General features: G+C 45.1%; 1 protein-coding gene across 3 annotated transcripts in view; it reads left to right on the top strand.

Moving 5' to 3' along the window:
* Positions 1 to 4692: 4692 nt before the first annotated feature.
* The window catches only part of INTS9 (integrator complex subunit 9), a 60645-nt gene continuing 37627 nt past the window's right edge, over positions 4693 to 27710 (top strand). For 2 of the 3 annotated variants that reach the window (XM_062489599.1, XM_062489597.1), the window contains exons 1-8: positions 4693 to 4904; positions 9331 to 9458; positions 13721 to 13781; positions 15958 to 16020; positions 19637 to 19776; positions 21382 to 21468; positions 25580 to 25700; positions 27400 to 27534. In XM_062489599.1, coding sequence (XP_062345583.1) covers positions 4896 to 4904; positions 9331 to 9458; positions 13721 to 13781; positions 15958 to 16020; positions 19637 to 19776; positions 21382 to 21468; positions 25580 to 25700; positions 27400 to 27534 — 744 coding nt within the window. In that variant the 5' untranslated portion in view covers positions 4693 to 4895. The remainder of the gene's footprint in view (positions 4905 to 9330; positions 9459 to 13720; positions 13782 to 15957; positions 16021 to 19636; positions 19777 to 21381; positions 21469 to 25579; positions 25701 to 27399; positions 27535 to 27710) is intronic. The other variant, XM_062489598.1, reaches the window with a different exon arrangement.

Genomic DNA, 27710 nt, shown 5'->3' with positions numbered 1-27710 from the left:
GGAGCTGCTCAGATCAAGTTTTCCAACCTTGTGTTTTCAAGGCATGACTGAAAATGAAAAAAACAAAAAAAAAACAAAAAAAAAAAAAACAAACAAAAAAAAAACAACAAAAAACACAAAAAAAAAAACCCAAAACAAACAAACAAACAAAAAAACTTCAGGTGATAAAGTCTGAAACTGGAGAAAAGAGAAATAATCTCTAGATGTTATTTTCAAAATGTCAAAGTTAGCCAATTAACGAGGGGAGGAAGAAAAACTGATTAAAGCCCTGACAAACCCTTGAGATCACAGACTGATTGTGAGTTCTGCTGCAGACTCCCTGTAGGAACCTGGGCAAGTTGATCCCTCTACACCTTTGTTTGCCACCTTTGAGACAAAAATAGCACTTTCTTTTCATATCCTGTCATTCTTACTTGTATTGTTCCCCAAATTAAAAGCATTTGTCAAAACACTTATCTTGAGCATTAACCCTGGGAACTGCATTCACAACTACCACACAACCCATTTGCATGGCTGAATGTTCAAAATACAAACTCTTAGTACACTTTGCTACCCAGCCATCCTAATTTAGGAATACTGCAGTGTTAAAATACATGTTTTTTACTAATCTTACAAATAAAACCAGCTTCAGCGTTATGAGTTAGACCGATCCCCCTCAAAAAAAATAAAATTCTCATCATTATGTCCTAAAAATCCCGCTGTAATCACAGTATTGGTCTCACTGCATTGATAACCCACAAGATCATATTATCAGCATAGGTATAATTAAAGCCCAATCCCACGAGGACATGTATGGAGAATCCAATCCACGCTCTGTTAAAATCAGCGTAACGTGAAATCAACTTTGGGGACTTCAGAATTAAAGCTGCATGAAGTTATCGACAGGAGGAACAAAGGCATCTGTTTTTTGCAGTAAGATTCTTAAGCTGACAGTATTTTGATTTCAAATTCTGGAACTTTGCAGATGAAAAAGATTTGCTACAGATGCCAATACTGTAGCCTGTCATTCTGTAATGTTCTTAAAAGCTCTGCACAGAAATCACTGTGAAGCACAAGTCGCTTTCTTTAGATCAAAATGTGCTGCTGTTGCCTGAAAATTCATTTGTTTGCTAACATAAACAACCAAACACTTCTCCAGATCCCTCGGTATAAGGAACAGTACAGCTTCCTCACGGTTCAGTTTCATTAATTCTCCTAATTCTCTGAATTCTCCACCCAAAGACCCAAATTTCACCCCTGCCCCACTGACACACAACGCAAAAAGAGCAGTCCCAAAAGTTAATGACAAAACAATTCCCGACAGTCCCGCTTAATAAAAATGCATTTTGTTAAAAAGTAAATGAGTATAAATATGAATGTCAGAGCCCCACTCTTTTCCCAAAACCAGACAGTAATGAAAAAACATACCAAACATTCCCATGAACCTACGGATTATCACTATAAACACTCCATAATAATTTAGTTTTCAAAACACTGCACAGCTATCAACTTCTAATACCCTTTTGTAAGAGACCAGTAAAACCCACACAGAAACTGCCTTAAAAATAAGCTTCCTGCAGCTGACACTAGCTACTGATTCCATGGAATTATCAGAATCACAATGCTAGAGAGAAGCACGTTGTCCAGAAAGGTCAATAAACCCAGGGAGTAGCTTAACACTGCTCAGTGAAACAGTTCTAGAGATAACCAGGCCTCATTCACACAGGATTTTCTCCCAGATTTCCTTACCCCTCCTTAAAAATCCTGCCGTTTCACCTAGGGTAGCATTCCTGGAACCCAGCTGGCAGCCCGCATACCACAATGTCGTCTAGACCTGCTCAGAACAGTGGGATGACACAGGAGTAAAAATGCTGATGCCTGTTCTGGTGCTTGCCCTGGTGCTAAGGGAACGAGACGAGGAAGAATAGGCAGCACGGAGTGAAACACAAGTTCCTTGTTCCCAGCCTCCTGTCCAGGCTCGTCAGGTAATTCTGTCAACCAGATAGAAAAAGTTGTGGCCTTCGCAGGGCTAAAGAATAATCTTCACATAAGGGGAAAAGAACATTCCCAAATCCCAGTTTTCACATGCAGAAACAAACCCTGCCCTTCCCCAGCCCAGTGCTCCCCGGACATGCAGATAACAAATGCATCCCTGCACAGACAACATTTTCCATCCCTTTCTTCCTTCTCCCCTCTCTCCATCTCAGAGATGTGTTCTCAGCAATTTGGAAGAGAAACGGTAAAAACGGAGATGCAAAACACAGAAATAAATTAAGTTTGCTCTCTGCTGTTGACGGATTTGGTCTTAGCATGATGGCAGGAAAAAAAATAATGTTAGGAGTGATAAATCCATATATACCTACTCCAAACTACACCCCGCTTCCCAAGGGACACGGTATAATGGTAAATAAGTATAGATGCAGTTCCTACTAATGAGGCAGGGTACAGCAAGGCCAAAGAAAATGCAATCATCTCGGGGAAAAAAACTGCACAGGACTCCTCCTCTCCCATCCACGGAGGAAATCAAATGCCAGCTGCACCATCCCAGGAAGGAAGCAGAGCCTGTACCTGATGAGCCCTGCAGAAATGAGCGAGTCATATCACGGGACCCGAGCAGGCACTTCAGGCTTTCGCCAGCCCACAAATCGTTTGCAGAGCACAATTCCTCGCTCCGGTATTTTACATGGGATCATTCATGCAAATTGTAGGGGTATTTTCCCCCAGTGTTTTCTTTTTTATTCCCTGCATCCCCACTAGTTTGAAGCAGGGGGACGTGGGCAGCGTCTCCCAGATCCGCGTTCCCTGGCCATCGCTTTAACGCTTTCCTCCCTACAAAGTTTAAATCTCCAAGGTTTTTGTTCATAGACATTTTGTACTTAAAAGCCATCGAATCACACTCCCAAGTGTTACTTGAACAAATTGAAACAGACCCGACTTCACAAACATGCTTAAGCCTTCATTTCCTCTTCCTTCTTCCTTCCCCACCCCCCAAAATAGCTTTTATTTTTTTTGTCCCCAACACGAAAGAATTGGAGAAAAAAAACAGCACGTCCAACCAAGGCTTTTCCAGAGCTATCGCAAAGCACAAAATGCTTCCCAAGAAGTGCTCTGCAAACATACCAAAAGGCACTCCACCAACTAGGAAAAAAAAAAAAAAAAAGGAGAGAACCCATCAGACAAAACTGAGGTCGAAGAACTCGGCGGGGTCTGGCTCGGGTGTGTATTCTGCACCTAAATACACTCGCCTCTTGTTTTGTTTTAACCCCGAAGCTGAGGCAAACACTCCAGCAGAATCCCCTGCCGCTTCCCCCGACCGCTCCTGCGGTCAAACCGTTCTGACCCAAAACCATGCCGGGCACGGGACACAAAAGCATTTACCCCCCCACCCCCGTTCCCCACCTCTTCCCAAGAAGTACAAAACAAGCGTCTGACACCCCACCCAAGCTCTCCTCGCACATTTTGGGAATGACTTCCCTCCGGGTCCTCCTCCCTCCCCCACCCGTTCCCACGTTAAACTCTCCAGCAAACAGACACCCTCCCGCTTTCACGCCTTTTGCCCTCCCCGAAAAACCTTCCGAAGCCCCAGGAGCTGCAAGAGGTCTCATAGCCCTAGGAGCTGGCGGGATGTGGGGCATCCCTGAGCCCCGTTCCCCGACCGCCACCGGCCCAAAGCTCCCGAAAAGGAGCCCCCGGAGCCCTCTCACAACGCAGAGCTCCCCGGCAGAGCGAGGGGGCTCCGTGCCCGGCTCCATCCCCGCAGGTCGGAGCCTCCCTCCTTCTCCTGCCGTCCCCGGGGGTCTCCGGGACAGGGAGCGCCGGGGGTCGCAGCAGCCCACCCCAAAACTCCGCGGCGAACAACAGGCGAACACCCCGAAACCGCAGCACCCACCCAGGTTGAGGGGGGCTCCGCGCCGCCACTCCGTGCCCCCGCACCCGGGAGATGGGAAGAATCAGAATAAATACACAAATGGCAGGAACAGCGAACCCCAAAGGTGCCCTGCCCTCTCGCTGCAGCCTCCCGGGGACACCTTCTCCTCCTCCCCCGATCCGGGGGCAGCCGCGGAGCTCCCCAAAGCCGAGGCTCTAACTCTGCCGCCCGTGCTGAGGGGCTGCCCCTGCCCACCCCTGCCCGCCCCCGGCTGCCCCCCTCACGCACATCCCGCTCTCCGGCTCGGCGCGACTCCCGGCGGTGCCGGCGGAGGGGGGACCCCTTCCCGCTACCCACCCTGCCTCCAGCCCACCCACCCGCCCGCCCCCTCCCCTCGCCACCGCCGCTCCCCCCCCGTATTCCCCGTCGACACTCACCTCTGGGTGCTGCCGGCGCCTCCGCCTCACCATGGACCGGCTGGACTGGGGGGGGTCCCCCCGCCCCAGACTGAGGGGGGATTAATGGGGGGCGCGGAGGGACGAGAACAATAGGGGGGGAGGAAATCCCTCAGCCCCCCCACGCCCCCCGAGGACACAGCCCCCTCCCCGCCCGGCGCTCCTCCTGCCGCTCCCTCCTCCTTGCCCGCTCCCTCTCCTTTTTTTTTTTTGGTTTTTTTTTTTTTTTGGCTCAATCACACCAGACCGACTGTCTTTGTCTGTCTGACAAGCGCCATGTTGATATCAACATCCAAGCCCCCACCTGCTGCAGCTGTGAGACCCTGGGACTTGTAGTTCCCCCTCCCCAGGGTGACGGGGAGACCCGCGGCGCCGGGACTACAACTCCCAGCGCGCCGCGGGTGCGCGGCGTGCCAATGGGGCGCCGGGGCTAAGCTCGGAGCGGACTACAACTCCCGGCATGCCTCGGGCGGCCATGACGTTATCTAGGGCGGAGGGGAGGCGGGACTACAATGCCCATGATGCCCCGGGGGCGACGGGGCGGGCAGGAAGGGGGGGCAGGGTTGTCTCGGTAAATAGAACCGGGGGACGCGATGAAGCTGGTGAGTGCCCGGGGCGGGGGGCCATGAGGATGGGGGGCCATGAGGACGGGGAGCCATGAGGACGGGGAGGGGGCTTGGCCTTCCCCTAGCGGAGGGGGTGTCCCGGTGTCGCCTCTGGGCTGCGTAGTGTCAGCCTCGCCGCGCGTGAGGGGAAACTGAGGTGCTGGAGGGGGGGCTGGGGGAGGAGGCGATCCTGAGGGAGTTCGGGAGGTGGACTGAGGGAAAAGGGGGTGATACTGAGGCGGGGAAGGGCTGAGGGAGGGACGGGGGTCGGTCCTGAGGTGTGGAGGAAGCCGGGAGTCGGCCCTTGAGTGGGGAGGATAAGGGGGGGGGGGGGCATTGCCCGGGTTTGAGGTGTTGGATGGGATCAAATCTTAGTAGGATTCTGCAGGAGGAGAAGAAAATGTTGCACAGCCTCCCTAGCCTTAAACATGAGTCTGGCGTGGAGCTTTCCTCCTGCACGTGTGGCTTCTGCTGGACTCTGCTAGGAGCGTGAATAAAATCCCTATGGTTTCTCATAAAGAAGTTTTCCATCCGCAGTGTGATAATACAGGGAGGTAGTGATAAAAAAAAAAGCAACAGCCTGAGACAGCTTTGCCAAGGGTGCACCTTGCTTCTAACAGGGATTTTAGTTCTGATATTATAGTCTTCTGTCAGGAAGTAGATGACCCGTGATACTGGTCTCCTCTCTTGACCTGTTAAACTTTCCTAGAGAGCTTGGATTCAGACGCCACTTTGTTTTCCAGGAAGAATTTCAGTTTCACATAATGTGCTGCAGTTCTCGGTCTGGAGGTGAAAACCCAAGCAGTTTTCAACATACCTGAGCATAATATTTGATTTATTGAATCTGAAGTGACACTATTATTCAATTTAAGATTGCCTCTTGGCTTTGAGACTGAGCAGTGTGTTATAACAAAGCTTCATCGAAGTAAATGTGGGTTCTGGGCTGTTTTAACCACTCTCCGTGGAAGTGTTAACAATTAATTCCAGAGGCAGGTGCTCAAGGAGCTTGATCCTGCTTAATCTTACCTGTGTGATAGGGATCTGTGCAGGGATGAATATTACCAGTGGGACAAACACTGCGATGTCAAGCACTTCTGGGTGTGATTGTAGAGGCTGATAGAATTCAGTGGGGAAAAGCAAACTGGGAAATCTTTAAATAAAGACCCCAGTGGAAATGCAGAGCTCTCTTAGAGTTTTGCATAGGGACAGAGAGAGGGAAGGGGTAGGGAGGGGAAATACAAACTATCTGAAGTCTGTATTGGAGCATTTTTAGACATGTTTTAAAATTCAGATACTCAGAATTATAAGGTGAGATTCTTCACCTTATATTTTTCTGGAGATGTTGTTTGAATTTGGGGTTGTGAGGAGAGGAGTCAAATGCTTTTCATGCTCTCTTCTCATGGATTTGAATTGAATTTGGAAGAACAGGGTAGAGGTGAGGGACTAGTGGAATATTCCCTGTCTGTGGCAGAGGGGTTGGGACAGGATGAGCTTCAAGGTCCCTTTCAACCCAAACCATTCTGGAATTCTGACTCCAGGCCTGATTCAGAATCCAATGAAAACGTCTGACTCCCACAAGCTCAAATGTGCTTTGACTCAGGCAAATCTCCGTGCTCATTTCCCCCCAGATTTTAAGATGGCATGTGATACTAATACTGGAGGAATGCACTGCAGGATTTGTTGGCTTCACTTGGAATTCCAAGTGAATTGGAATTCAATTCTTAATTGAATTGACTTTAACCTGCACAACTCTGAATGTTTTGGAGCTGCAAGTTTGGGCCACCATCTGTCTCCTCTGTCACAGCCAGAAAAGCTGTGAGCTGGCCTGGGCATATTTATGCCTTTTGTGTGTTTTGTGTCTTTTTTTACATGACTTTAGGAGTTAAGAGGTGACACACAATCTCTGTGTGTTGGCTGCACCAGCCATAAGGGAATAAAGCTGGAAGCAAGCAAATCTTGGAACAGAAAAAGTTTTTTTTTTTAGTCCAGTCAGGAACATGACTGAAGACTCTGGATCTGTTTTAAACAGTAACAGGTATGAACTGTGTGGAAATTATCACATTTATAATGTGTATAGAGACACACATAGTGCAAACACTCCCATTCCTGGATTCTTAATCTAAAATTTTAACAGGGGTGCAGGTCCAGCAATGTCACCTGTGCAAACAGCTGTATAGAAAATATTAATTGTTTTTTTTATTTTTCTGTCACTTTGTTTGAATCTGGTAGAAAGAATCCACTGACTCCCAGAATCCATTTACCACAGCGTGACAGCAACAGAGAGAGATGGTTTTAGCTGCTTTTAAAGAAGGAAAAAAGGAAGATTTTCCAGTTAGCTTATAGATGTCAGGGTCGTGATACTACTCATGATTATAAAAAAGGCAAGAAAATGTTTTGCTGATAAAAGTGGTGATATTTCATTGCCTTTTTTAATTACCAATAGTTTAAAAGCTACAAAAATAGAACTTATTTTTCCCCTTCATTTCTTTCTATTTACTTCAATTTATAGCTTCATTTGTCAAAGTTCTGGTCTGGTGAGAACCTAATTTCACATGAGTGTGTTACATTTGTGAATAAACCAAGTGAATTCCTCACTCCTCCACCAGCTTGGCTTTATGCAATTTTTCAGACTTTACTAAAAGAAAGGCAACATGTGATGTAACTCCTTAATAATTAAGGCTTTGAGAATTTAAAACAAAACTCTCTGTGATATTTTAAATTTAATATTTGGGGCTTAGTCGGCTTTACTATTTAAATATAGTTTAAAGCAGGTTTTTGAGGAATGTATGTAAACAGACACCTTGAAGGCTGTTAATCCAGACAGTTGCAGTCCTGTGTTAACATTATTGTGAGCAGAGGTAGAAAATGAAATTATTAATCTCCTTTTTTTTTTTTTTTTTCCACTTGGTAGAGGGAAGTATAAAACACTAGCTTAAGGGATAAATGACTTGGAAAAGGACTCGAGTCCGTATTTAGTGCAGTGCACGGCCAAACAAGTAGTATTTTTCATCTTCATTGACAAAAGCTTGAATTTCAAAACTCCAGTTTGACAACCTGAGCGTTGCTGTGCTGCCAGATGCCCAGACTTGGGAGACTGGAGATGCAAAATCCCTGCTGGGAGCAGAGGAACCCTCCAGCAGAAGTGGCCACGCTCTGCTCAGACATTTGTCTCTAATGCCACATTTTAAACCCGACCTTTCTGTTCTGTTCTTCCCTCAAAGCTCCCGTGCCTCGTTAAATGTTTGTCACTCCAGACAGGAGGTGGCTGAATCTCAGTGATGCTCAAGTGCCCCCTACATCACCTGCTCACCGGCTCATTAAGCTTACAAAGCCTTGGGGATTTGGATACACAAACCCTTCCATTCAGGTGGGGTTGCCCAGTCCCTCCTGCTTCCTGTTTGTGTTTAGTAAGACAAAAAGCAGGTGAAAACTTGCACCCAGAGCTGCTGCACCTGTGCAGCGGTTGTTGAGGCAGGTTTCTTGCCAAAATAAAAACTTGTGTTCTTGCAGGGCTTCTCTGCCTCCTTGTCCGCTTTGAGTAATTTTCAAGTTTTCTAGCCAAGTTCTGCCAGGAGGGCTGAGTTTGGAACAAGCTGGTTTCCTGGGTTTTTGGGGGAAATAGGTGATTCCAAGAAAAAAAGAGATTCTGTGTGTGTCCTAAATCGGAGAGAAGAGCTTTGTCATCCACTCAACACTTGGGATCAGAAAAACTGTTTGAAGAAAATCTGCCCCTTAATACCCTGACATAGGGAAATCTCAATGAACACACACAGCTGTGGGACACAGATTCATGGGAAATCATGGTTTTATTTTGGTGTGTAAGGAGCTGTGTTTAAAACCAAGGGGGGAAAGGCAGTTTGTGAACTCCGTTCACAGAATCACTGAGGCTGAAAAAGACTCCACAATCCAGTGCAACCTGATCCCACCTTGTCACTGAGTGCCACATCCAGCCATTCCTTGGACACCTTCAGGGATGGAGACTCCAAACTTCCCTGGGCAGCCTCTCCCAGTGCCTGACCACCCTTTCCATGAAGAAATTCTTCCTGGTGTCTGACCTGACCCTGCCCTGGCACAGCCTGAGGCCGTTCCCTCTCCTCCTGTCCCTGTTTCCCCAGGAGCAGAGCCCTGACCCCCCCGGCTGTCTCCTCCTGTCAGGGAGTTGTGCAGAGCCACAAGGTCTCCCCTGAGTCTCCTTTTCTCCAGGTTGAACCCCCCTTCCCAGCTCCCACAGCCACTCCTGGTGCTCCAGCCCCTTCCCCAGCTCCTTCCCTGCCCTGGACACACTCCAGCTGTTCCATGTCCTTGCAGTGAGGAGCCCAGAGCTGGACACAGGATTCGAGGTGTGGCTTCACCAGCGCACAGCACACAGGGAGGGGTCATGTTCTGAAAGGTCCTGAGTAACTCCTCCTCATTATTCTTCCAGTACTGCCTGTCAGGACATCCAACCTTGCCATGCAACGTGCTCAAGTTCAAATCCACCACCATCATGCTGGACTGTGGGCTGGATATGACATCTACCCTCAATTTCCTCCCGCTGCCTCTGGTCCAGAGGTGAGTTCTGTGGCCTGTCAGCACTTAGTCTGCATCTTCTTGGGTTGCAGTTGGAGTGCTGTGCCTGAAATGGTGTATTGGAAGGAGGGAGGGGATGGGTACAAATGAACAGCATCATCTGATATCATAAATAGACTTTGTTCACTTAAAAATTCTCTTTATCAAAATAACGTCCTTTGGCTCAGTAGACGGAAGACATTTTATGGATTTATTGATTGGTTTTTCTAGATAATTTATTCTAAGCTTCAGTAAAGTATTGCTGCAACTGCTCAGCACAAGTGAGGTCACATATCTGTCATCTTTCTGGCTTCTTCATGCAAGATGAGATAAATGGGTAACTGAGATGGAGTGCATGGAGCCCAGCAAGTCCTGTTTAGCCACCATCTTCTTGGGCTGTTCTTCAGAGCACAGACTAATGCAAAGAAAAATAGCACTTAGCAGCCCTTGTTAGCTGCCTGCATGGCATAATTGTTCCCTTTTAAAAGTTAAATAAATAAAAGGGCAGTGCAGCTGGGCATGGGATTGGAACAGCAGAGAAACAAAAATAGAGTCTAGAACAGAATCCTGAGATCTCCTTTCTGTGCCCTGCTACAAAGTTGTGTTTCCCGTGGTTTTTAGATTAATTTGGATATTCAGTTAGGGTGACATGTTTTGTGTAAATGGGATGAATGACAAAAATTAGCAGTTGGAAAGGTGGGAATGAGTCACTCTCAGTGGTGGGAAGCAGTAGGAGTTTTCTCAAAAGCTGTTTAGTAACTTTGATCCACAAGGAAACAAGTGAGGAACATTCTGGGTTCAGGGAAGGCTTGATTGAGAGGGGTAAAATATAATTGGAGAAGGAAGTTTCCTAAGTGACCTAGTGAGGTTAAAGCAGTTTGTCCAGCACTTCCTATGATTTGTTATTTTTTGGAAAGTGGAGGAAAGGAATAGACAATGTGTGCATTGTTCTGCAAGAACGTGGAGTTCAGGATCTGCTGTAGAGAGGCAGCAGATGCCCTCAGAGGGATCAGTGTGAAAGTCAGTTTTTGTCCCATTCCATCATGCAACTGCTAACTGCAACAACTGGTGCAGTAATGGATTTTGAACAGATCCAGCAAATTTTGGAAATCTAGGTACAGACAGAATAGCCTTACATTTGCTTTCTCCCACACCCCCTCAAAAAAAAAAAATAGAAATTGAGAGGAACAAGTAGCAAAATGAGGTGATTGAGCAAAGGCTTAAGAGGTTCTTTAGAGTGGCAGGAATCAGCCTTCCCCTGAGATGTGGCAGCTTTGTCTGCTGATAGCAGACCCTGGGAATGAGCAGCCAAATTGCAGGTCACAACCTGGAATTCCCCAAGCACCTCCAGAATGTCGGCACTAGAATGACTCAAACTCAATAAGGGAGGATGTCAGATTTGACCCCTGATGGCCCAGAGGAATGGGAGCAAACACTCGGATTTCAATCCAATCAATCTTGTCGGTGTAGTGACTGAGCACCCCTTAGAGCAAGGATTGGCCTGAGCACATGGACTTGGGCAAGTAATTGATCCCCTCTACAAACCAGGTATCCTGCAGAGAGTTGTGGAAATAAGTCAGAAATGTGAGGAGGAATGTGGCTGCCACTGCAAAGTCCTTATCTCTGTAGTACTCACAGTTGTACCCTTAGAGATTAGGAGTCCATTACCATGATGTCCAAACACCTCTGAAATTCAAATGTGTGTTATCAACATAACTCGGGGTGACAGAGGGCTGACATTGTCATCAGATGCCAGGTAAGGTGACAGGAAGGACTGACTGCCTAAGGAATTTGAACACAGGTCTGTCGGATCTGGGTTTCTCACCAGCTGTGTCCTCTGAGAGCCAGATGTGCTTCCTGGAGATGAGCATGGGTGAAACCTTAACCCCAGAGGAGCCCTGCTTCTCTCTGCTGTCTAACCAGAGATTCCGGCAGGATCCATGAATCCCTTGGATTCTGCAAATCTCAGTATGTGGTCTGCAAAACTGCCCAAATGTGTGGTATTACACAGGATCTTTGCTGCACAGCTCAGTCCTGGGTGGTACCTGGCATGGGACCCTCCTTGAGCAAATATTTTTGAGAGTCTGTGCTTTAAACTGTAAGAGAGGAAAGTGCTGCAGTGTTTGTGGAATTAAAGGGACTGGGCATTTTTTGGAGTTTTTTGCTCTTCAAAGAAATGCCAGTGCAAAGGTATTTAGATCTACCCTTGCCCTGGAAGTGGCATTCCCTGTTCTCACCAGCCCATGGAGCATGTGCAGAGCACCTGCAGCTCCCCAACTCTTCATGCTCCTGTACTTTAAAGGAGGTTTGTCAAATGGAGTTTTCTCCCCTGTACGAAAGTCAAATGCAAAACTGTAAAATGAACATGTGGAAAGCTCTTAACCTTTCCTGTCTAGCCATGACACACTTGCTCACATTATTTATGGGACAGTTCCAGCTATTTTGGATTAATCAATCACTCTATTACAATGTCACAACTATGTCAGGAGGAGCTGTGTCGCTTCTTGGCTTCAAGGTAAAGAGTCCTCTCTGTCCTGTGTTGCTTGTTCTGCTTTCAGCCACACAGAAGACACACCTGCTCATTTTGCCTCCCCTGACTCTTCACTCCTCAGTGGATGCCAGTTTAATACAAGTTTAGTGCTCTTTCATCATGAATAAAGCAAAACACTTGCTAGGTTAAATTATGGGGAATAGGACAAGTAAAGTTTATTCTGCTCTGCCTCGTGCTGCTGAAACCACAGATGGATGCAGGGATTTGCAAGGCACAAGCCACTGACCTGACCTTGTGCTGGTGTAGAGACAGGACTGCAGCCCTCGAGGTGACCCTTCCAGCCAAGGTTCCTATCCTCTCCTCCTGTATCTGTCAGAGCTGTTGGATATCAGAGTGGTTTGTTCTTGCTTTTTCCATAACTCTTTTAGACTCACTGCACCAATTCTACTCTGCCCCCTTCGTCTCCAAATTGCTGCTCCTAAATAGTGCTTTTGAACAATCCACTGGGGAGCACAGTTAGCCACTTCATCTTTTCTATCGTCAGACTTCTTCAGCCTTGCTCTTTATCCTCAGAAGGGAATTGCCCTTTTCTGGCCCAGCTTCTTCATGACAGATCCTTCTGCTCTCCCCTCTTACCTTCTGTCTTCACTCCTTGACTCTTGGATATCCCCTTTTTCCTTCCTTGTGACTTACTGGAGTGTCAGAATTTGTTCTTTTGTATTGCTGTTAGTCTGAGCACAGCGTTCCTCCGAGCCCTTGAATCACTTCCTATTTTCAAGATGTTCAATTTGAAAGCCCTTTCAGGATATAACCATGCTTGTCTGTAGAGCTTAGTGCACAGCACTTGCAAAATGCGTTGCAAGCAGGTTCTGTGTCCAAATCTGAAGTTGTTGCAGGGTTTGGTTTCAGGTGGGTTCAATTCTCTTGTTTACTCAATGTTGATTTTTTTTTTTTTTTTTTTAAATTTGTGTAAATGAATGTCAGTCTGGGCAGATACTGGGTTTGGAGCTAAGTTGTGGGCTCACACAAAAATCACATGTCACTGTGAAATACAAATAAGTCTGTCAATTATAGTATCAAGAAATGATGCAGCCACTATTGCTGTAAACTCAGAATTACAATGTCTATCTTTAAATTCCTTTATTAGTATTTGAAACAGTGAAAAAAAGGGGCTCTGCTGTTGTTTAGAACCTGCAGTTCACAGCAAAGCCTTCTTTCCCCTGTACTGTGCCCTGTACAGCTGTTGGTGTAGGTCTTTGGGGTGACACCCAGACACAGAACCGTGGTTTATGTGGATATAAAATCCCAACCTGTGTCTATAAATGACTTAATCCACAGCATCAGTCTTTCCCTGCCACTGCTGATGGGTATATTTGTCTCTTGTCCTCTATCCCACAGTTTTACAGTGGTTTTGTGTCGTTTCCAGCGCAGAGTTTGTTGCTGCCCTAACTTCTGTTTATTCATCCTGTTTCACCACAGGGAACTCAGCAGCACTGAGCTTTTTAAAATCCTCACCATAAATGACTAAAAACTCCCTGCATGCCTCGTCCTCTTATTTCTTTTTACTTCTAAGTGTCATCATCATGATTTGTAAAAGTCATTTTGGTGAGCACTTAGCCACAGTGAAACTGTCTGTCTGTTTTATTGGGACTGTTACTTCCCTGAGACAGGAATGGTGTTCTCTGCCTGTATGACACCAAGTAGAAGGTTTGTGCTTAGCCACTGATAATATTTCAGTTCATATTGCAGTAATTTCTCTTCTTTCTTTCCACAGCCCCAGGCTGTCCAAACTTCCTGGTTGGGTTTTGAAAGATGGAAGCACATTTCTGGACAAGGTACTGGAGTGATGGTTGGAATTTTCTTGCCATGCAAAATGCCACCTGACAGGTTGGGAGCTGGTGCTGCAGGAGCATTGTTCCACGCTGACTCATCCCAAAGGTTTCTCTGTGTACCTTCACCAGCCAGGATGTCCTTGCAGAGCAGAACATTTTGAAACAAAATGCTGATAGCAACTCTCAGGCTTCTGAGGTAGCCTAGATTATAAAAAAATCGCTTAAAATGCACAAGTTGTCAGTGTGAATATTTTTGTATCTCATGGAGCTCCATAAATAATAGTGCCTCGCCTTCTTAGTGTGCCTTTTATTCCACAGTCTCACTTTTCTGACTCTGAGGCTTCAGAGCATGCCTATAAATGAGGTTGGCTTCCTTTTTCAGGCAGAACTATGAGAAAGGCAATGGTTTGCCTATGGGAGGTCTCTCAGAGAGGAAAAGCATTGCTTTGGCCTCTGAAATCAACATGTGTTCTGCTGCTGGACATAGCAGGGAGGATATTATCTCCAGCCTCCTGATTCTAAGACACAGAACTTCCTCAGCGACATGAGAGACACAGAATTGCTCTTTCTTCCCCTTCTTTTCATTCCATCAGTTTTGGAGGCAGAATTTATCTGAGGCTTCAGCCAAAACTTGGCACTGCAGCGGCCAGCTTGATCTGCCATAGGGGAACAATGAACACAAAAATATGTCAGATGTTAGTAAAATAGGCAGATACATTTCAAATGTGGGCAGCAATAGATACCAGTAGAGAAAATGCTTAATACACTGTTCTCTGACTATGGGAACATTAAAGGAAACAGTGATAATAGTTGCTTTTGTAGGGGACTTTGAGGTGGACAAAATGGATTGATCTGATTTTTACAGACAAGGGAGCTGAAGATCATAGATTAAAAACCCGATTTTTCTTCTCATTGGAGACAAAAGAAACTGTGCAGGCAGCATTTCTGTTGGTAAAATAGTAACAGCTCTATTCAGAGCACTTGCTAACTGGCAATTGCATGGCTGCAGAGGCTCAGGGGCAGAAATGGAGTTGTTCAGTTTGAATTCCCTGGAATTTGTGTCTCCTGAACGCCAGCTTTGGTGTCAGAGCTTTGGGCTCCAAAGAATGCACAGACGATTACTGTAGTTTTATTTGGAATATATTTAAATTTCTGGGATGCTGCTGCTGCAGCGTGTGCTCGGGAGAAACCTCCAAACTCACACAGTGGCAATGGAAATCATGTTAAAAATTCAAAGGCAGCATCTCTTAACTTCACCTTGACCACTGTAAGTGCTTGGAATGGTAAATTCTTTGACCCATGTTGGAAAAAGGCAAGGGAAGGAGTCAAAGGGGGGTGTTTTATCATGTGGGGTGGACATTCCTGTTACAGCACTCAGTTATAAAACTTCAGTCCTGGAGAGGCATTGAAATGTGCTGTGATCTACTTTTAATCATTCTGAACTCCCTTGAGATGAGGTTAGGAGACTTCTGCCACTAGATGTAATTGCTCGTTCGTTATTAGTTGGCAGGTGCACTGTAATTATTAAGAATTGGATTCAGTCTTTAATTCTGTCAGTCTGAAGCTGGCTGAGACCACTTGCTTTGGGACAGAAGAGAAGGCAGGGTGGGTGGTAGGGAGCCTGTGAGTTGTGCTGGGAGTAGAGTTGGGAATATTTTTGTTCCACCCTGAAGAATGTGACTTTTCATGTGACAAAAGTTTTTGATGTCAGCCTTGAAGAAGAAGAAGAAAATAGGGGAGAGTTTAACAAAAAGTTCCATATGGAGATTAGATCCCCAAAAGTGTTTCATTGAATCCTCTGAGACAGGTACTATAAATTGTATTTAGGTTGTAATAAGACAGAAGAGGTTGGATGTTATTTGGAACCGAAAGTAAATTCCAAACTTGCCTTTCCTGGTGGTTACCAGGGCTCTTTCTTTACTTGCCAGAGTGCTCTCTCTGTCCTTCCTGAGGAGGGTCTGATCCCTTCAGGTACGAAGCAGCCTCATCTGGCATGAAAACAATTTCAGCAGATCTGCCTGCACCAAACTGTGTCTAGAAGGGGGATAAATGTCCTGTAGTAACAGGGCTGGAAATTACCCGTGATAAAGAAAAATGTCTGGAAAATCCAAAATGTGCTGCCTTGGAGTAATGCTGTGTTGTATTTTTGTGTCTCTTCTGTTGGTGTGTTTTTTTACAGGAGCTGAAGGAGTGCTCTGGCCATGTGTTTGTAGACTCTGTGCCTGAGTTCTGCTTACCAGAGGTGAGTTTGTTCAAAGCCTCACTGAAAAACGTGACTCCATTCAATCACATGAGGGGAACTTTGTTAAATTATTATTATTACTATTATCCTACTAATTTATTAATACTCAGTAAATAATACTGCTAAAACTCTGTATTGTTAAGGTGCCTCCAGGCTCTAGACACTGGAAAAAGGATGGAAACAGCCCTTTTCAGCTCTGGTTTTGGGAGACATGGAAGGTCTCCTTGAACAAATATATGACACAAGAATAAAACTGAGCTGTGCCTTGTTGTGGGCTTTTCAAACACAACCTGACTGAGCTGGGCTGGCTGACAGGATCCATGTGCTGATCTAGATGAGGACAGGGTGCAAAGGCAAGGGAAGCTGCTTGTCTCTAACCACAGATGCAGGACGTGCCAGTGGAGCTCCCTGGGGAGCCAGCTGTGGTTAAACCAGGCTGGATTCTGCTGGGCTGCACTTCTTTCAGGTTAAAAACTTTTACAGCCTCTTTGAGGGAAGAACTGGGCCTTTATATCCATGGGCATGGCTGCAAGTGGCTGCTCAAGCTGGTTTTTACTGGAATTTCTGGATTTAGACAAAGCAAGTAAGACTATTGAAGACGTTTGGATTACTTGGAGTCACCTGATGGATCAGGGGAGTGCTGTAGGAAAAATAAAGATCTAGAAAGCTGAGCAGAGAGGTGGGGATGAATGATGGAGGGTAGCATGGGAATAGTATCCCTTTCCTTAGTGTGTTCAGAGTGTGATAACATGAGTTCTTTCATTTCATGGTGGGATGTTTTCTCTGCCTTTCAAAGATATCCACAATTGCTTTTGGGCAGCAGTTTTTTGTTTTTTCCTTTCTGCCTGACCTTGCAGACAGGAAGCACAAAACACTCCTGGAAGGTTGCTGTCAGCTTGCTGAGGTTCTGAAAATATTGTTCCTATGTGTGGATCCCATGGAGCTCACCTGTGACATCACTCTTGTCAGCTTGATTGTTTCAAACAAGTTTGCAGCTCTGGTACTGGTTTTGGCAAATGGTTCCAACAGATTATAACAATTCCAACCTAGCTGGAATTGTCATAATCCAATCACATCAAAAAAGACCAGCCCAAAACCATAATAATTCTGGGTTCTTGTGAGCCTTTCAGTTACTGTCCTGTGAAACGGAGAGATGTGGGAAGCATCTGTGCGTGTTGAAAATGCCATTATGGCCCAGATCTTGGGAAGGATAGGGTTTATGTGCTGGATTCTCTTTGGAATTATTATCTGCTGCAGTTTAAGGTGCTTCAGCCAGACTTTCTGGTTACTTTGGGCTGGAAAATACCCACAGATGTAGCTCTAAGTATGACAGGGAGTCACTGCTTCATTTTACTGCTGTTATCATTGCACTAAGCTGCTTCCCAGCAGCCCATCCTGAAACCAGAAGATGGCAACCAACTGCACATCACCATTGCAGGGACTTTAAAAATGGCCTCTCAGATGTTTCCCAAAATTCCCAGCACATGCCACATCTCCTCCATGAACACTGGGAAGAGATCTGCAGTGATTCCCAGCTTGCACCTTGAGCTCACCTGTCTGCAGGAGGTTCAGGAGTCATGGCCAGCTGCAGACAGAGTGGAAATGTTGATGCTGTTTGGTAGCACAGGATAAGATGGAGCTTGTGTGAAAGAAGCTTTTACTTTTTCTCCTTCCATGCCACTTCTTTTGAAGAAATTTATCTGCAGAAGCAGTTAGCCAGAGTATCTAGGTATCACTTCCAGAGCACCATTGCCAAAGCAAGCCAAGGTTTGGATCTCATCCAGCAGCCACAAGGTGATAAGAGGCTGTCTCTGCAGCAGAGTACTCACACATGTCAGAGTGCAGGGTACAGCCCTCTCTTTGCTTGGCAACCTTCTGCTCTCTCACTTCACATGCAAGAAACATTTTTAAGCCTCTTCAGCTCAAAGGCACTTTAGTGAGATCACAGCAAGCCCCAGGGAAGATTTCACTTTGTTTTGGTTTTGACACCCTTTTCATCCTGTCAGTAAATGCTTCTAGGGTGCTGAGATGTGGCATGCTTAAGGCTGGAAAGTGCTGGTGTGTATCCTCCTGATGGCTCTCCTGGGCTGGGATTCGGCTCAGGGCTGGAGCCCCTCTGCTCTGGAGCCAGGCTGGGAGAGCTGGGGTTGTTCCCCTGGAGAAGAGAAGGATCCAGGGAGAGCTCAGAGTTCCTTCCAAAGCCTAAAGGGGCTCCAGGAGAGCTGGAGAGGGACTGGGGACAAGGGATGTGCAGTGACAAGGAGTGGCTTCCCACTGTCAGAGGGCAGGGTCAGATGGGATCTTGGGAAGGAATTGTTCTCTGTGAGCATGGGGTGGCCCTAGCAAAGGCTACCTGGAGAAGCTGTGGCTGCCCCTGGATCCCTGGAAGTGTCCATGGCCAGGCTGGACAGGGCTTGGAGCCACCTGAGATAGTGGAAGATGTCCCTGTGTGGAACAAGTTGAGCTTTAAGGTTCCTTTCCAACCCAGACCAGTCCAGAATTTGATCCTGTACAGTCTGGACACAGCTGAAAACTGAAGCATGGACAGCCCAAGCTTTGGCAGGAGCAGGCGTCAGCGGATCCTTTGATACCTTGCAGGGAGAGTGTTCCTGCCTGGAAGCCCAGGAAGATAAAAGGTGCCCTGTCAAGGAGCTGAGGATGTTGTTTCACCTCCTGTTCTCAGCTGGGAGATCATTGCTCCGTGATCAGCTGTGATCATGGATTGAAACCATGAGCTCTTAGGAGTTAAGCAGCTTGTCACCAGAGCAGTGTGTCAGCCCTCTGCAAAGCAGAGTGACCTACTTTCTTGCCTTTTTTATTCAAATTGCTGGACCAAGCCTTGTAATCAGATAATATGTGCTTGATGAGTGTTGAATTCCATTAGCTGCTCTATAATAACTGAGTAAGAGGTCAGTAATCTTGTAAATTTCTGACTTGACACCATTTGTGTTACAGCATTACCAGTAAATATTTCTAATTAAAATTCTTTTAACAATGTGTGAAATCTTCTTTCACTCTCAGAACTCTTGTCTAAACCGTCACATCAAAATGAATTGGGCCCACCCAACCATTTTGTTGTATTCTGTGCATGGGCTTCATCTCCTTCTATAGAAAATGTGAATGATAAAGATGCCAGGCAATTACTTCGGGAAAATATAAGGATTGTTTTTAAGCATATGAATAAATACAGTCTTCCTTCATCTCTTTCTTGGGGTGTAGTATGATGTACTGCATAAAAATTATGAGACACCTTAATCACTGCTCCAGAAGTTTGGTGTCTCCTCCTCCCTAAGGAGGTGCACACATCAATTCTTTGATAAAAGTAAAATAATCCTGGATCTCATAACAGCAGCCATTTCATCACCTGAAAGACAGAAAAACCCAGGACATGGTTTTCTTTTCCATGCTGGAGAATGGAATAATCTTAGGGGGCTTTTAAAATAAATCTTGTTAATTCAAAGGCAACATTAATCTTTGCCACAGCTGAGACATGCTATTATAAACCAGTCGCATTCCTGCAATAAAGTTTTAAAAAAACAGAATAAGAAGATTTTCTGCCATTTATTAAACCGCGTGAAAGGGTTACAAGTTGCTTATCTCTTTGCTCTGTTTTCAGACTGAACTGCTTGACCTCTCCACGGTGGATGTAATCTTGATCTCCAACTATCACTGCATGATGGCCCTGCCCTACATCACAGAGTACACAGGATTCACTGGAACAGTTTACGCCACCGAGCCCACTGTTCAAATTGGCAGGTAAAAAGCCCCTTCGAATTCTCTGCTCCTCTTTCATCGCTGCTGAGGAGAAGGTGTAAAGGACAGTGTGGGCAGAGGAGTGGTGTCTAATGTTCTGAAGAGGCTTTCAGGCAGGAGCTGAATGCCAGCCAAGTCCTTAGTGCTGCAAATGTGTTAACTCCATGTTTCCCAACCTCTGGAATCATCAGCATTTCCAGCAGGTGCTTTGTGTTAAGTCCAGGCATAGATGTGGGACAGTGGAATTTGAGTGAGCTGAGACACCTCAGTAATTGCCACATAGGCAACTTCAGACCTTCAAAAACCACGGATCAAAGAGCTCTCCTGCTCTTCTCTGTTTCCCTTAACCAAAAGGAGTCTTCCCAGTCAGAAAACTGAAATTGTTCTCCACAGAAGCTGCGGCTGCCCCTGGGTCCCTGTGAGTGTTCAAGTCCAGGTTGGAGGGGGCTTGGAGCAACCCCGGATAGTGGAAGGTGCCCGTAGCAGTTTAGTTGGAATGAAATGTTCCTCAAGGTTCCTTCCACCCCAAACCATTTATGATTCCATATCAACACAGTTCCCTCCATGGAAAGGAATTCAAGCTGACTTCATCTCCAATGACAGCTGAGCTACGTGAGCTCTGAACTCCAGAAAAATGCTCTAAGAAAAATGGCTGAAATAGGAGACTGAGGTAGAAAAAGACAAGACAGTGCAGTCAAAACCAGAATAGTCATCAAACTTGCCAATCTGTTTTTACATAATTGTTGATTGGATGGGTCAACACCAAATGCTGCAGATTTGGTGAGGCCTAACTGGAACTGAGCTCTGTACCTCTCTCCTGCAGAGCTGCCACATTCAGTAATTAGGAGCCAGATTAGGCCTTCCTATCTGGTAGCACTTCGGGGCAGGAATCTTTGTCCACTGAAGGTCCTGTGCAAACTTCCCATGCCAGAGTAATTCCCCCACTGTGTGAAAACAAACAGAAACTGAAGGCTCTTGTACATGAAAGGAATTGTGTAAATATGAACAAGTAGTAGACCTCAGGGCTTTGCTGGACCAGAGCTGGGGATAACAAGCACAGTCTTGTGGGAGAGTGCACTGGTGTGGTTCTCACCATCCCAAGTCATTCCAGATGCTGTCCTGCTCCAAACTTCAAGGGAAAGCCTGCACACAATCACAAATACTGTTCTGTTTTGGGCAGGGAAATCTGCTGTCACAGTTTTTTTAACGCTTGACACCTTCTTCTGTCTCAGGTATGTGTTGGTAGATGAGGACAGTTCACTTTGACAGCATGCTTGGTTTCCCTAAGTGATAAACAGGCATTAGCTGAGGAGTTTTTGTTGTGTGTTTTGTATCATTACATATCACAAGCAGTTAGGAATGAAGAAATTATCTTGCACTTTCCAAATAGCCCATAACCCAGTGGGCCAGATCCTCCTCTGTTGCAAGTAGAATGGAATGGGAAACACTCAAATTTTGGAAATTTGGAAACAGGGGCAGTGCTGGTAATGGCCTCTGTGGGAAGAGCCCCTCCGAGTGTTACAACTCCTATGTTATTTTGAAAAGATTTGGGCCAAAGTTCTCTCCTGTGTGAGAGGAGGCAGTGCTAATTTAGGTTTGTGTTTTCAGGCTCCTGATGGAAGAGCTGGTGAATTCCATTGAACGTGTGCCAAAGGCTCAGTCTGCCTCCATGTGGAAGAACAAGGAGGTGCAAAGGTAAGGAGCAAGTCCCAGAAAGGTGATGGTCCCAAATCACCAAAGTTTGGGAGTCTCTGTGAGGATGGCTCAGCTCCCACCATTTGAGATTTGCCACTGTGGTTCCTTTGGATCGATTATTTCTTTAATCGTTTTTGCACGTTGTTGGTTTTGCAGCCTCACAAATTTGTTCCTTGGAGAAAGGCTTGGTAACAGCAAAGCCTCCCCTCACACAGTTCAGCTCAATGATGGTAGCTAATACCAGCAGATTCTGGTATTAACATAATAAAAAGTTGTTGAAATGAACAGGCTATTTAAAATTAATGATTCTGCATTGGAATAATTTGCATTTAGAATGTATTTGCATTCATGTTTGCTGACATACTAAGAAAGTCAAGACACAGCTGTTAGAGGTCACTGGTGTTACCTTTCTCCCTGTGTCCTTTTACACCTGAATAACAGAGGTGGGCTTTTTGGCTTTCCAAAGCTTAAAAACAAAATAAAATCTGAATAAAAAAGGTTATTTGGAAGCACCATGTCCATTATTCCAGCTGTACATCAAAACAAGCTGCTCAGAGTTTTGAAAGCCTATGAAATCTAAAAATTATCCATACAGTTTACTAATTGTAGCTGATGCTTTCCTTGGGAATAAAAACAGTTTTAGGTGCACAAGATGTTCCTTGGAAGAGACAGTTTTGTTTTTAGCACATTTTAAAGATAGGGTTGGTTGATTAAAAAGTTATTTTTAAAAGCTGCTTTGTGCATTTTTAATTGATCTCCCATTTTATACTCCTAATTCTTAAGATGGCTTGATTTGGAAGCTTCCTAAAAGTGAATTATTTCTTACATTAGAAGAGTAGTCTTGATATTTTCCAATATCACAAAGCAAAATTTAAAATCTAAATTACCACGGTTTTAGCTGTATATTGTGTTCCCCTGCTGAATATAGGAGCAGTCTTTACACTGTAACTCTCATTCTTCTGAAGAAGACAAGCAGATGTCAACTTGGATGTAAAGCAGAACTAAATACACTAAAGTTCAGCAGGATTTTCAGAATAGTGGGGTTTTTTTTGTTAATTTTGGGGTCCACTGGCCTGCCCAGAACCACTGCTGAAGCTCCCAGTGTGTGGAGAGAGAGAGAGGACTGGAGCCATTATTCCTGTCACACCAGGCATGTTTTGTATGCATGGCTCAAAGGAGAATCATATATCTTGCAGCTCATACAATGTCACTTTCCTGGTGGTCATATTTTAGGAAAAGTGCTGCCTGGCACTTTGCATGCTGCTGATTATTCCAGAGGAGAACACAGAGAGGGAATCTTTGTTCTGATTCAGCTGCTGTAGGAGACTGAAGCCTTTTTTGCCTTGAAGTTCCATCCTGTAGCTGTTGCAAAGGGGTAGCAGAGAGGTGGGAGCTACTAAGCAGCTGTTTAATAGCATAAATTTGTGTATCATGAACTCTGCTGGTATGAACCAGTGTTGTCTTTGAGCTGGAACAAGGGGACAAATGTGAACTCCCTCTTTACCTCTGCCCCACCTGTGCCCTGAGTTCCCCCTTCACCTCCCTGTGCATCTGTAAAACAGAGCTCCCATCCAGCACAGAGGGCACACAGGGACTTTAATTAATGTTTGCAAAGTGGTTTTGAGATGCCTGGTGACAAGTGTCATGCAGGCGTGAATGGAGCTGATTATTAGAGCAAAACATTCACTGATCCCCAAATTAGCACCTGGCTAATGGCACATGCAGGCTTGGACTGACATCCGTTACTTAAGAAAATGTGATCTTGATGAATTAGGGTTTTTTTTCTTACTTGGCTGTTGCTAGAACAGAATGCTTATTACTTCTGAGTCTAACTTTAATTTTTCGGGCTGATCAATCCCCATTACTGCTTTACAGTTCAGCTAGTTCTACTCCAAACAGTTAGTATAAAACACAAAGTATTATCGTCTTCATTAGATGAAGCACTGGAGCATTTTAAATGCAAATACTGTATAAAATATAATAAGTTCATTATAGTGGTTTACATTTTTCCATTATCAGATCCAGTCTGAACTAATTGCTTAGCCAGTTTTATTGGGTTTTATTTCAAGTGAGCAGTCTTGTGGAAGTTCAGTAGATGTCAGCCAGGATATCTTTCACACTGATTGGGATTCAGGGGCAAAAGAGGAAGTTTGCCTTATGAAAGGCACTTTGTTGACTTCTTGTTTGGTGGTTTCCTATATCATTTGAAGTGTTTGAAACAAGCTGTTTCCTGAGGCTGAGCAAGGCACGAGAGAGGCCATGGCCTGATGTAGTTTCAGTGCTGCAATCCTCCTCTCCCTTCAAACAATTCTGGGATTTTATTAAATGACCTTATGGATTTTAAATCTCTTACGGATTTTATTGCATGACCCTTTGCATTGACCAGGAGGGACTGTCTCTGTGCAGATCCCAGGGAAGAATACAAATCCCTGAGATTTGTAAGTGTGAATTTTGTATCCTCAACCGTGTGGATTCATGGTACCTCCCTGTTTGTTGCTGTCCCAGCAGCTGCCCTCGTATGTCTGGTTGTTGTGAGATGATCCTTCACAGGATATTGCCATGGTGGCAGTAGATTTACTCCAGACTACAGAATATCCTCTGGTAACTCTGTAGGGAATTTAGAAATGAGATGACAGACTAAATGCTGACAGGGGCACATGTGAGGGACCAGCACCTCATTGCCACTCAGCTTCATGAAACCACTGGAGACTGGTGCCACTGGTCTCTGCCAGGATCAGAGTATTTTCAGTATAGCCACAGTCAAGGTTAGGAGAAACTTCCTTCAGTCACCAAGGACAATTCCCCACTTTCTCCATTACCTGGAGAAACATTTTCCTCTTCCCAGAAGAGAAGCTCCTGAAAGCATCCAACATTAAATGCTTCTTATGGTAGGTTAAATGCTTTTACAGGCAATTTGCTTCAGTGCAGTGGTGGACAACTCTTCACATTGTGTGGCCTTTTGTTGCTTATGACTTCCCAAAAAAGACCTTGAAGGCTTTGTTTGTTTCCTGAAGCACGGGGTGCTTTCAGCCAGTGCTGGAATTACAGTTATCGTTCTGGACCTGTGCTGTGGTCTTGGCAAGAGCTGTCCTTAATCCTTTCTTCAGTATCTTAAATTATGGAGGAGTTCACTGACCTAGTAGATATAACAATAAATTAAATTCCTTTAAACAAATTGATCAAAGAAACTTGACCAATTTCCATAAATCTTTGGAAATTGGTTTGAATTAGCCTTTGATTTAGCATTGGTTTAATATACAAAAAAAAAAAAATCCTATTCTTCTTATGCATTTGGCAGCTGTGCTGCTTCCTGCCTCAGTTCATGTTGCTAAGGGAGATTTATTTCCCAGAAGTTAGCCATCCCTCTTCCAGTCTGTGACATTATAGTTCACTTCTTCCCTTGACAACGCCGGCCAGCTGACTTGCAATGTCTGTGAGGAGCAGAATGGATGGATCTTACTTTGGTGTAAAACATCTTAAATACTTCCGTGGAGGGGATTTCAAAGAGCTCTGCAGTGTCAGCTCGTGTATCCCTGCCAGGGCACTCGGAAGGGAAGTGGGATTGAAGGCAGGGAAGCTGGGCTGCAGGGACACGTGCTCTTGGAAGAGACCAGTGGCAGAAATCAGGGCAGAGCCATCCCTGCTCCTGCTCTGGTCACTGTACTTTAATCACCAGATTGCTTCAGGTTATTAGGGTATTATTCAGATTATAATGATACAAAAAATAGACACTGATTCAAGATCCCAGTGCTAGAGATGCATTTCATGTTGTCATCTCAGATCAGCCATCACCTTTCATCAGTGGTGAAAATACCCCAAGGGTTGTGATAACACCTTGATCACAGCTATTTCTTTGATGCAAGGGCTGGACAGAACAGCAACAAAGAGAGCTGGAGGAGAGCAGTCCTCAGAGTGAGGCATATTGGGAAGCGTGGCTCCGCTCCTCAGCAGACAGAAAGTCTTGCTCCTCACTGTGAAGTGCCAGGCACAATGAAAATAAACATTTTAAATGGTAAAATCAAAGATGTGGAGAATGTAAATGGTTGTAGAAGCTGGTCCAGCACCAGCTGTTGTTCTGGATCCCCACAGAACATCCCACTGGTGTTCACAGGTTGCTGCCAGCCCCACTGAAGGATGCAGTGGAGGTGTCCATGTGGAGGAAGTGCTACACCATGCCAGAGGTGAATGCAGCCCTCAGCAAGATCCAGCTAGTGGGCTATTCCCAGAAAATCGTGAGTACCTGCACAGCTGTCCTCAGGGCAACAGCAACAACTGTTCCCCAGCTTTTTCCCCCTCTAGATCCTGTGTTGGATCTAGTTACCCTGGCCTAGGCAAGCAAGAGAGGATTACACAGACTGCCCCTCAGTCTGCCTCCCAGGAAGAGCTCTTGTTTGGTGAAATCAGGCAATATCCATTTGTTTCTTCTCTTCCTTGGGGAGGCCAATTTTAAGGCAGCATGCCCTCAAATTTGGAGCTGATGGCTGGCCCACTGAGAGCTGGGAGGATGCAAGGAGTGAATGTATCCTCTCTGTCTCTAAGCCACATCCCCTTCCCAGCTCCCCTATCTCACTTCTGGGAATCTTTTGAGTGCTTTAGCCTCCACTTTGTTTCATACTGTAAATTAGGAATTGTAAACAAAACCTAATGGTTCAATGTGAACTTCAGAAACACCTTTCCCAGGGCTCCCAGCTAATAGTTATTGTCTGTAATGCTGTTGACTATAATCCAGTGTAGTTTCCAGAATGAACTGAACCAACAATTCCATAGTCTGCAGATCCCATATGGATTGTAGGCAGCGTGTGGGCCATGGTCCCTGCTCTTGTTTGGGCTGTGATACCTGGTTTTGCTGCTCAGAGGCCATAAAAATAAAAATATGGGTTAAAGTAAGTTGTGACTCCTCATTATCCATGGATTGTTACAGTTCATTTTTGACTGTTCTCACATTGTGGATGTATCTCCTCTAATTTTAGATCTGTGCATCTGAGCCAATCATTCTTTTATGGTTACTGGGGGAAAAAAAAAAAAAAAAACCATATTTTTTTCTCTTCCCAAAGCTAACTTTTCAAATAATCAAACTTTAGAGCCTTGGCTTGCACACTCTTGAGGGATGAAGGCTCCCTGCCTTGTTTTTCAAGGCATCCAAATACGTATTGAAATACTAGAAAAACCATTAGTATTGCATGAATCAAATGCTTGTTCTATTATTTAGTAACCAGAAGGTGGATCACATTAGGGAGGTCTGTACATGAAGGTTTATTTTCCTTTCTCCAAACAAGTATTCCACATTCCTGGGTGCAGATGAAGGAATACAATTCCTAATGACACCTGGAAAGAAGGCAACTGTCAGGTTGCTTACACTGAATCTAAAACGTGGACTGAGTTTGCAGGTGTTGTTGCTAAATCACCAGCAGGAAACATTTAAAAAGAAATAAAGTTAGAAAGTGAGTGTGTTTGAAGTTAAGTTTGTTTTCCACAGTAAAATTTGCAAGCCAAGCAGAGTTTTATATCAATATAGAAGTACTTGTCCTTCCTTCTCTCCTGCTGGCCAGTACCAATTTAATTTGACTGAAGGAGAATAGAGTCTTCAAACATGCAAAGCTCCCACAAACTTCTTCAGTACGGCAGAGGATCAAGACACTGGTTGATTCCTTCATTTTGAGACATTGTTCAGTGTGAACTCAGATGCCATAAAATTCACATGGAAGAGAGACTTTATGGAGGCCCTGTCCCAGAAAAGCTTTTCTCAGAGCACGTGTCCTTCCAGACATGGGTGGGTAAAACCAGCAGATGTAATTCTCAGCAGAACAGCTTCACAAAGGCTTTAACAGCAGTACTGCTTTTTAAATTCCTATCACTGATGATAAAATGACCCTTCCTGATTTCTTTTGGGGCTCTCTCAAGTTAATGTGTCTGTCTGTCTTTGTGTTTCAGGAGCTCTTTGGGGCTGTCCAGGTCACCCCTCTGAGCTCGGGCTACGCTCTTGGGAGTTCCAACTGGATTATCCAGTCACACTATGAAAAGGTTTCTTATGTTTCAGGATCTTCTCTGCTTACAACACACCCTCAGGTAAAGCCTCTGACTTTTCCTAGTCTTTAGGAGGAACTTTTGCTCCAAAAAATGGGGTTATTCCAGCTGGGATCAGGTTTAGGATATAGGCCACTCTAAGGTAACTGTGTTATCAGTACCTGGACTTAATGGGCATTGATAAGACATACCCTGACAAATGACAGGTATCAATAGTT

Source organism: Cinclus cinclus, chromosome 3 (assembly GCF_963662255.1).
Source record: "Cinclus cinclus chromosome 3, bCinCin1.1, whole genome shotgun sequence".
NCBI lineage: Eukaryota > Metazoa > Chordata > Aves > Passeriformes > Cinclidae > Cinclus > Cinclus cinclus.
This window is presented reverse-complemented; position numbering and strand designations above follow the sequence as displayed.